This window comes from Orycteropus afer, unplaced genomic scaffold (genome assembly GCF_000298275.1).
Source record: "Orycteropus afer afer isolate SDZICR_OR568_19922 unplaced genomic scaffold, OryAfe1.0 scaffold00402, whole genome shotgun sequence".
Lineage (NCBI taxonomy): Eukaryota > Metazoa > Chordata > Mammalia > Tubulidentata > Orycteropodidae > Orycteropus > Orycteropus afer.
Window position 1 is genome coordinate 2,182,536 of NW_006921989.1, and position 10,627 is coordinate 2,193,162.

Genomic DNA, 10,627 nt, shown 5'->3' on the forward strand with positions numbered 1-10,627 from the left:
TCATCTGGCTTCTCTTCTGCTGTTGGTGCATTTTGAATTATGCTTGGTAGTCTATTTATGCTTGCAAGCTTTTAAGATCCCAGTTGCTACTCACCAAAGTAGGAGGTGGAACAATGTTTTGTGTAGTATGTTATGCCAATTGAGCTTGATGTTCCATGACTATGGTCCCGAGCCCACAGGTTCAACTACTCGGTCCCTCTGGGTAGCTGGCTGTGACTAAAAAGTGTGTAGCAAAGTTTTAACAGATAAAATGGCTCAACGTTGGGGATTTGCTTTACAAGGCTAAAAAAAAAAAAATTGGGGGGGGGGAATTGGAGGACTATAGAGGAGCCCTGGAGGTGCAGTGGTTAAGAAATTAACCAAAATGTTAGTGGTTCGACCCCACCAGCTACTCTATGGGAGAAAGATGTGGCAGTCTGCTTCCTTAAAGATTAAAACCAAAACAAAACCACTGCCATTGAGTCAATTCCAACTCATCATGACCCTAATAAGGGCAGTGTGGAACTGGCCCATAGGGTTTCCAAGGCTATAAATCTTTAATGGAATCAGGCTGTCTCAACTTTCTTCTGCAAGGCAGCTGGTAAATTCGAACTGCCAACCTTTTGGTTAGCAGCCCCATACTTTAACCACAATGCTACCAGAACTCCCTAAAAATTATAGCCTTGGAAACTCTATGGTGAAGCTCTACCCTGTCCTATAGGGCCACTATGGGTTGGAACTAACTTGACAGCAATGGGTTTGGTTTGGTTAAGGGAGTACATGATTCAAGATCGGATAAATGTCAATTACCTGTTGAAGCCAGGTAACATGAGCATTTATTATACTTCTCTTTCTACTTTTGTACGTATTTAAAAATTTCCATCATAAAAAGATTTTTTCAAAAGGGTTGAGAACACTCATGAATCCAGCTGCAAAATCTCTTTCCTCAAGTGAACAAAAAAATATGCATAGGAAATAAACATAATCAATGTCACTGAACTGTACACGTAAAAACTTGAATTGGCAAATATTTGGTCACAGACATTTTTACTCCAATTAAAAAATATATGTATGTGTAAGGGCTTGTGCTATAGCTTTGTCTGCAGGAGGAAAAGCTTGGAAATCATCTCAGCGTCTGTCAATAAGATAACAGAAAGAACAAAAGAGGCAGCGGACTAATACACAGCCATGACAAAAGATATGGCAGCTGTGTACAGAATGATGGGAGTGACTTCTAGCAATATGAAAAGGGTACACAGCAGGCTACCATCTGCGCAAACAGGAAAGTAGCCAGAATGTCATCAATGGCTATAGGTACTCAGGATATTTCTGAAGGGAGTTATAAGAACCAGGGAACCTTCTCTGTGGAGAAGAGAAGTGGCGGGCAGAAGATGACAGGCCCCTTTATTCTTTTCCTCATGCCCAGGCTGGGTCACACATTGTGAAACCTGAGGGTGGGGTGGGAACACAACATTTAAGAAAGACCTTACGGTTCGGGCCTGTGTGGGAGAAGAGCTAGCGGGATCACAGCAGAGGCCTTAGAGGTAAGCAGCCGCCGGCTCTCAGTGGTGTGAGCAGCTTTGTAACGATCCTCACAAGACCAAGCGAACACTCAGGTGGAACCTACTCGTCTGCCAGATTTTGTTCTAACTATTTATATATCATAACTCATTTACCTCCCAACAACCCAATGAGCTGGACACATTAGTATCTCCCTCTCACAGGCCCAGAGAGTTCATGAGAAGTCCCTCGCCCAAGATCACAAAGCGATCCAGAAATGATATGAGTTAATATTCACTTGGGCCCAACATGAGCTTATTTAACCTTCCTAACAGCCTAGTGCCTAAGGCACTTGACTGCTGATCAGAAGGCTGGCGGTTCAAACCCACCAGCCACTCCTTGGAAGGAAGATGGAGCAATCTACTTCCATAGTGATACTGCCTCGGATACCCAAGGAGGGGTCGCTATGGGTCGGGTTCCACTTGACGGCACGTAACAACAACAACAACAGCCTTATGAGGAGCTCTGGTGGTGAAATGGTTAAGGTATTTGGATGCTGACCAAAAGGTCGGCACTTCGAATCCACTAGATGCTCTGTGGAAGAAAGAAGAGGCAGTCTGGTTCCATAAACATTTACAGCCTTGGGAACCCAATGGGGGTAGCTATGAGTCGGCATTGACTCAATGGCAGTGGGTTTGGTTTGGTTTGGTTTGAACAGCCCTATGAGGAGCCTTGGTGGTGCAGTGATTAAAGCATCAGCTGGTAACCAAAAGGTCAGTGTTTGGAACCCACATGCCACTCTGCAGCAGAAAAGTAAAGCAGTCTGCTTCAGAAACCCTATGGGGCAGTTCTGCTCTGTCCTACAGAGCCATTGTGAGTCAGAATTGACTCGGTGGCAATGGGTAGCAGCCCTAGGACAAAGATTTGGTTCTCACCTCCATTGCCCAAATGGAAAAATGGAGGCGAAAAGAAGGGGAGCGACAGGAGGTCACCCAGCTCGTGGGAAACAGGCTTGGCAACCTGCTCCGGAAAGGTCACAGGCTTCACAAGCCTGGGAGTTCTGTTCTGCACACGTGGGTTCTGCCACGACTCAGAATCAACTGAATGGCAACTAAGAATTCTAGCTACAAGGCGTGCGTTCTTAACCCACCCTCTTCTGCAGTGGTAAAGCACTCCAGGACAATATTTTCTTTTAGCTTAAATTTTAATAAATAGTCCATTTACCTCATTCAAAAAGATAGACAGTGAAATGTCTCCCTCCCACCCAGGTGCCTTGGTCTTCCAGTTCTCAGACATGCACAGTTCTCACTATTACTAGATTCTTGCATATCTTTCTAGAGTTTCTTCAGGCAAATAAAAGCGTATATTCTTATTTTCCCCTTTTTATATAATGCAGGGTCAGCAAACTTTGAGCTGAAGGCCAAATCGGAGTTTATCACCTGTTTTTATAAATGCAGTTTTATAGGCAGATGGCCACACCCATTTCCATGACCTAAGCTGCTTGCATGCACAGCTGAGTATTTGTGAGAGAGACTGCCCAAGGCAAAGTATTTACTATCTGGTCCTCTAAGGAAAAAGGAGCTCTGGTGGCACAGTGCCCAAGGCATTTAACTGCTAACCAGAAGGTTGGCGGTTCAAACCCACCAGCCACTCCATGGAAAGAAGACAGGGTAGTCTACCTCCGTAAAGATTTACTGCCTTGAAAACCCAGCAGGGCTCGCTATGAGCTGGAATCGACTCAATGACAGTGGATTTGGTTTGGTTTGGTTCTAAGAAAAAGTTTGCCAACTCCTGGCCTAAAGGAAGCAGCCATACCCTCTATTCTGCAGTTTTCTTTCTCCACATAACCATCTACCTCAGAGAACTTGCCACACCAGAACATAAAGAACACTCTCATCCTTTTTCACCACTATGTGGTATCCCACTGTGTGAGTACATATTGCTTAATTGGCTCTATTGTCGTAAGACATCTGAGGGGTTTCCAAGGTTTTACTCCTACTAAGACTGCCACAACTCCTATACCCAACACCTCCCACATCCTACAAATGTGTTGGCAGGATAAATTCCCAGAAATGATTTTGCTGACTTGGGGGCCCAGGCATGGGCAGCAGGGTGGGGAGGGGAAGTCTGTGAGTGAATCTCCTGAAATTAAATGGAGGTGGCATACACGTGGGTATTTTTCTGAGCAGGTTCACAAAGGGCTGGTGACTATGGTTGGACCTGGGACCCGAGGGTGGGGACAGCAGTTTGGTATTGGGAGGTCCAGGGCCTGTGGCCCAGGTGGGGCACTTACCGAGATCATCGGCAAGCCGCTGGCCATCTTCAGCAGGCACGACACGCTCATCTTCTAGGTCACACTTGTTTCCCACAAGGATAACTTGGGCATTGTCCCAGGAGTAAGTCTTGATCTGTGTGGCCCTGTGGAGTTTGGAAGCCATGAGCCAGAGCTCAGAGGGGCAAAGGGCAAAAGTCAGAGGGTCAGAGGTCAGCAAGCACTCACCAGTCCTGCACAGCGGCAAATGACTCCTGGTTGGCGACGTCATACATGAGCAGGAAGCCCATGGCTCCGCGGTAGTAAGCTGTGGTTATTGTGCGGTAGCGCTCCTGGCCAGCCGTGTCCTGGGCAGACAGCAGTGTCAGGTGGCTAGAACCCACCCTACCCCCCCTCCTACCCCCACAGGGCTCTGATGGGGGCACCACCCTTGCCCACAGCCTTCATTCTGATGGGGGAGGCATGGGCCTGCCCACCCAGTCTGATGGGGGAGGCATGGGTCCATTCTCAAAGGAACACTCCTCCATCTCATGGGAGAGGTAACAGCCCTGCCCTTGAGGGGTGCTCAGTCTGAGGGGTCCATGGCCTTTCACAGATTTATAAGCCAAGAAACAACTTAATGACCCTCACAAAAGCCACATATAAATGTGAACCCTGGAGCTCATCTTACCATGACAACTGTTACCAGCAGCTGGAGATGAGGGGTGGCTCTGGGCCATTCTCCCTGACCCCAGAACCCTCCATTGGCATAGACTTCCCCTCAGCCTCCCCTGGGCCTACAGACTCCACCCCTCACCACAGACCCCACGGACACCCAGCACACCCAGATCTGTAGCTTGATCCTCTTGTCATGGCGGTAGACAGTCTTGACTTTGAAGTCGATTCCTACAGTACTGACGAAGGCTGGTGTGAAGGAGTCATCAGCATAGCGGAATAGGAAAGACGTCTTGCCCACGCTGCTATTGCCAATCAGCAACAGCTTGAACATGTAGTCGAAGTTCTGGTCAGCTGCATCCCGCGAGCCTGTAGGGGGCTCTCCAGCTGACGCCATCTTGCAGGCAGGGAGCCTCCTGGGAAGAGGCCTGAACTCCTCAGATGGGGAGGGCTGGTGCCCTGCAGGAGAATAAACCACCAATAATGGCGTCAGTGTATGCACCAGGCCTGGCATTGAATTCTGGATCTGCCACTTGGAGACCAGGTGACCCTGGACATATCCTTGACCTCTCTGTATATACCTATACCTCTCTGTACATACCTCAATGTCCTCATCTGGAAAATGAGGATATTTGATGGCATAAAATGAGGTTTTTTTTATTCATCCTACATTTATTGAGTGCCTACTCTGTGCCAGGACCTATTCCTTGTTGCTGGGACACAGCTGTGAATAAGACAGGAAAAAGCCTACCGTCGGGGTGGTCATATTCCAATGGGAGGTACACATAATGGTCATAAGACAGTGCCTGGTATACAGTGGGTGTTCTACAAATGTGACTGATCTTTAGTCTTCACACCCTCCCGGAGAAACCGGGCCTTATTATGGGGAAGGAGGGCACTGAAGCCCAGAGATAAGAAAGCTGGCACCTGGCAAGGGAGGGGGAGAGGCAGGGTCTGAAGGCAGGTGCTCAGGCAGAGGGAGTTGAGGGGGCATGAGCACCTCGTCGGGCCGTGGGAGAGGGAACCAGGCTCTGCGGAAGGTACAACCGTGGACTTTGCCCCAGGGTGAGCATCTGGCCGTGGCCCAGGTGTGAGTTGGGGGGGACCTGTCAGCTGAATGGAGGCCCCCTCCTCCAGGCCAGGATGTTGCCTTTGGCAGATGTCAGCTACAGGGTGCCTGCCCACTCAAGCCTGGTTTAACCCCTTCCCTGAGCCCACCAGGAGCTGGTTTCAATGGATCCAGCCCAGGTTTAAAGGCCAGGCTCTACTGTCAAGTAAGCACTACCATTTTCTGTTTGTCAAAGGGGCCGGTCCTGTCTCCCTCTGGGTAGGGCTGACTCACCCCAGCTCCAGCCCACGGAGGCCAGAATGAGTCCTCAGATCCCAAGGAAACCATCCCAACCACTTAATAATCACAGCACCCCCACCCCCACCTCGTCCTGGGTCCCTCCCTGGCATTGTGTTCCTGCCACTAGGCTGGTAAACTTGCAGCTGCCCACACACCAGCATGCTGTCTCATCTGGATCCAGGCACCCCCTCAGCCTCCCCTAGGCCTCAGTTTCCCCATCAGTCTAGGGGCTGCTTCTCATCCTTAGGGAGGGTTCAGAAGGCATGCGGGAATGGAGGGCATACAGGCAGAGGAACCGCTAGCAAATCTATTTCCCAAGCACCTTTGGGGCTTTTTTCCATTTTAAAGGAGGACCCAAACGGCCCCCCTTGCCTGCCCATCCCTTGCCCCACCCCGTGTTCCGGGAGAACGAGTTTGAGGGGAAGAGAAGAGGCAGGAAATCTTTCCCCATGCTGGGCAAGCCGCAAGCTAGGGCCCCCACCCCAGCCCCAGCACCGCTCTGTCTGTCCCACCTCTTTCTGACCATCTGCCGACCACTCCCCTACGTCTGGCATTAGGTAAGAGTCCACAGAAGGCTCGGCCCTGCCTCCTTTACTGGATTTGGGGTGCCCCAGCCGCTGGAGGAAAGCTCAGGAGCTTCCCCCCATCACCATATGGTCCCATCTTCTGTCCCCACTTGGGCCCTCTACCTCACTGGCACCCCGTTAACTCTCCCCGAAGAGGCCAGCTAGGTGGGGGCGAGGAAAGAGGCGTCTCCCCGCGCCCCGCCTTTGTTCCCCGGGCCCCCTGCCTTCCTCCCAACCCCCGCCCCCCGGACCTGCTGGGACGCGGAGGGGCTGGGTGGGACCTCTCCCTCTTAGAGGGGTCACCTCTTGTGTGGGGGTCGCTGCTCTCCGGGACTCTGCCTCAGAACTCGGCTGTGACTTGGCCCACGACCCCGGCCCTGCAGACACCGCCGCCGCTGCCAGTAGCCACCCGGATCCCGCGCGGGCACCGCCCAGGCCGAGGAGGAGGGGCCGCTCCGGGGAGGGGGCGGAGTCTGAGGCAGGGCTTGTAGACAGCAGGTGGGCGGAGCTGGAAGCTGCAAGGCGTTCCGGTCCTCAGTTTCCTCAACTGTCAAGTGTTGGATGACAGTAGCACCCAACTCACAAGGTTATGTGAGGGTTCTGATTGGAGGCAATGTTTGTAAAATGCAGCACTTGACGCTAACGGTGGGCTAGATCCATTTGCTAAACGCTCTTAAGTACCCTTGGAATTAAACATCCTTTTATGGATAAAAGGAGCCCTGGTGGTGCGGTGGTTAAGCCTTCAGCTGCTAACCAAAAGGTCATTGGTCAGAAGTTCGAACCCACTAGCAGCTCTGCGGGAGAAAGATGTGGCAGTCTGCTTCTGTAAGATTTGTTGTTGTTTGCCGTCGAGTCAGCCCGACTCATTGTGACCCCTCCTTGGGTTTCCGAGGCAGTATCACTACGGAAGTACGATTGCCCAACTTTCCTTCCGAGGAGTGGCTGGTGGGTTTGAACCGCCAGCCTTCTGGTGAGCACTCAAGTGCCTTAGGCACTATGCTACCAGAGCATTGGAAACCCCATGGGGCAGTTCTATTCTATAGGGTCACTATGAGTTGCAATCAACTCAAAAGCAATGGTTTTGGTTTGGTTTTATGGAAATGGAAACTGAGGTTCAGAGAGGTGCAGTCCTTGCCTGAGGCCACACAGTAGATTTTGCATCCAAGACCAGCTGAGGCCCTAGAGCCATCTTCAAGCTGGCAGAAAAGGGTCTGCAGTTACAATTAGTGCGGGCTCTGCTTGTCCTCAACTCTCAGCCCCACCTTCACCTTTCTGTGCTTCTCTGAGCTCCGGCTGGCTGTCTCATGGGAACAAGAGTAGCTATCACCAAGGGCCACCACGTGGATGAACAGAGAAGGGCATCAGTCAGGAAAAGCTGGGTTATGCTACAGTAACCGGAGACCCGTTTCCATGGCACCCAATAGCGAAGTTTGCTTCTCACCCACACTGGTTGCCATGGTGAAGGGAAAATGTGGCGAGTCATGCATGAGTTCTTAACATTTCTGCCTGGAAGTGATGCCTCTGCCCCCACTTGATTGGCCAAATAAAGTCACATAGCCACCCTCAATGTCAATGGGGTAGGAAACACGATTGTCCCCAGGATCAGAACCAACTCAGTTCAATGAGATGTGTGCAGTGCTTAGCGCCATGTCAGACACACAGCAGGTGGCCAATCAGTGGGCACCATCACAGGAGGGGTTTAGGGGCTCCAGTAGCGATTGCCCCACATCACTGTGCCATGTGAATGGGGATACTGAGGCTCTCAGTTCTATCCCTGCCCCCTGCTTCTCAGGCCAAAAACAACACCAGTCTTTGTTTCCAAGGAAGTCTTTATTGATACACAGGGCCCCCAGCAGGAAAGAGGAGGCAGGGGCTAGAGGCGGCTGAGGTTTAGGGCGAGTCCCACAAGACAGAGCCCATTGCTCAGGAGGCAGCCCAGATTGCAAATGGAGGAGAACCCATGGTAGCGGAAGAAGACCTGGCGGAGGGCACCGTACTTGGGGTCCTGTTCCCGCAGCTGGCGGTAGAGATCAGTGCCCTGGTGGCTGCCCGGTACCTCCCCACCTAGGCCCCGCTCCTTCTCCAGGGTCTGCAGGGCCCACATGGCAGCAGTGGTCCGTGGCTCAAGCCATCGGGCATTGATGGCAGCCAGCGTGAGGCACAGGAGCAGCAGGCAGAGCTGGAGGGAGCAGCGGAAGGGAGACAAGGTGAGCTATGCCGGGGAAGCAGGAGGGGCCCTTCTACACCCTCATAGCCCAGAGGGGGATGGGGTAGAACTGTGTCAAAGTCAGGCCCTTCCTTGGCCCCAGACTGAGGGGTCCCAAAGACAGAGCTCCAGCTCTTGTTCCTTGAAACTGGCAGCCCCTGAGGAAAGGCTTCATCTCTGTCTTTTATTCCCCCATTTGGGCTTTCTCTGTTCTGACCCACAGACTGGAAGTCCCAGAGCAGGGCCTTGTCCGTTCTGTTCTCCAAAACTGAGGACATCTAAGGTCAGAACTTCCCTCCCCAAAACTGGCGCAGAGCACTATAACTGTCCCCTCTGCTCTCCCAAAACAGGAAACCTGAGACAGGGCCCAGCCTAGACCCCAAGAACAGACACCAGGCCCACAGGGAATGAATAAAAAGTCCGTGAGTTTCCAATTACCCATAATTCTCTCCTGTCTCTGTGGGATTATTCTTGAAACACCTGTCAGGCCACACTTGCCCACATCTGAGGAACATAATGGGGGCCAGGGGAGGGCAAGGTGGAGAAACATAAGATATGGACATAGTCCCTAGCCTTGTGGCTGAGGAAATGTATGAATGGGGGTGGGGGCCCCAAAGTCCCAGTCAGGCTGGTTTTTAAACAATGAGCTGCGGTCAGTGCCCCAGCTCAGCTGAGTCACTACAGCTTGGCAGGCGGCCTAGGGGGAGGAGTGTAGCAGCGTCCAGTGAAGAGACACTGGTGGAAAGAAAGACAGGGTTGCTGGGGACAGTTGTGCAGTCTGTGCACTGCTCAAATGTAGCCAGAGCCCAGTTTTGTATTCTTTAGGAAGAAGGGGCACCTTTTTTTTTTTTTTCTTTTTTTGTAAATTTGTGCAGATGTTTCGTCATGGATGCTTACTGGGGTCCGGTAATGGGTCTACTGCATACCTGGCTGGCCTCCCAGAATGTGAGCTGAGCCCAGGAATGCCATGGAGCCAAGATGCAGAGGTTGATGAAGGCACAGCCCATGGAGATGTGAAAGTAGAAAGGGAAGAGCTTGCTCTGCACAAGGCCGAAGGTATGTCGGGGAAGGCCTCGGAAGAGCAGGAAGCCTGCGGGTGCAAGGCGCCACACTCCTGTTAGAAAACCCCCAGACCCCTCTCCCATTCTGTCCCCACCCCAAGTACCCACAACATTCAGGTTGCTTGAGGGTCCCTACCTGCGACGAAGGTCACCCACATCTGCATGCCCCAGGCCCCTGACAACACCAGTAGATGGACCACCTTAGTCAGGCTTCCAGGGTCCCTCCCTTCCTCCATCTTGCAGCCCTAGAGAGGCGGAACAGTGTGGCCTTCAGACTCTGTAAGCCTGTTCAGGTCCAGGGTCATGGCTAATCCAGCAGAGATCCAGAGAAAGTGGCCCACGAATAGGGGTTGAGGGGAAGTCCCAGAGGAGGCCTGCAACAAGCCGGGACTCCACCCCAAGATTTCAGGCTCTCTGGAACCCGAAGTCCATGCCACTTCCAAGACCTGCACAGTGCTGTCCCAGCTCAAACTCGCAGCCCAAGGACTTCAGAAATTACCCTGGTGACCCCCAAATATCACAAGGATCCCAGTTCTAACACCAAAGACCGTGATCCCAAAACAGCACAATGGAATCCCCAAATCACCCCCTCCCCCCCGCTCCGGGAATCCCAATTAATCTTGGGAAAGCGCAAATCTACAGAACCCTAAATCCTGAGAACAACAACCCCACCGCTGGGAACCAGGACCTCAACCCGTAGCACCCAGGAGTCCGACGCCAGAGGCTCCGAGGCCAGATCTCAGGGGGCGGGCGGGCTGGATTTGGTACCTCACTCCCGCGCTCCGCTCCACCTCAGCGGACCGCGGACGTGGTGGGCTACCTCGCTCGGTGGGTTCCCGCAACCAAGAACTCGCCCCGCCTCCCTGCTGAGCCCGAAGCCAACCGAATCATAGATATGCGGCACTCCTGCCCCCCCTTTATCCCGCCCTCTTAGATACTGACTAATCGGTTGGCAGAAATCAGCCCGCGATCCCGCCTCCCAGTCAGGCTCTTATGCAATTACACCTGGGCCCTTAAAAGCTGCGGAAGTGGGAGGGCGTC

At 52.3% G+C, this 10,627-nt stretch overlaps 2 protein-coding genes across 2 annotated transcripts in view; both read right to left on the reverse strand.

Moving 5' to 3' along the window:
- RAB3D (RAB3D, member RAS oncogene family) overlaps positions 1-4,802 on the reverse strand; it is a 13,667-nt gene extending 8,865 nt beyond the window's left edge. The window contains exons 1-3 of the mRNA XM_007953598.2: positions 4,575-4,802; positions 3,980-4,098; positions 3,773-3,897 (exon numbers count right to left, since the gene is read on the reverse strand). Coding sequence (XP_007951789.1) covers positions 3,773-3,897; positions 3,980-4,098; positions 4,575-4,802 — 472 coding nt within the window. The remainder of the gene's footprint in view (positions 1-3,772; positions 3,898-3,979; positions 4,099-4,574) is intronic.
- A 3,390-nt stretch (positions 4,803-8,192) lies between these two features.
- On the reverse strand, positions 8,193-9,822 carry TMEM205 (transmembrane protein 205). The gene is made up of 3 exons (XM_007953599.2): positions 9,723-9,822; positions 9,452-9,615; positions 8,193-8,498 (listed from the first exon to the last, which is right to left on the reverse strand). Exons 1-3 carry the CDS (start codon positions 9,820-9,822, stop codon positions 8,193-8,195), a joined length of 570 nt encoding a protein of 189 aa, XP_007951790.1.
- Positions 9,823-10,627: the final 805 nt, after the last annotated feature.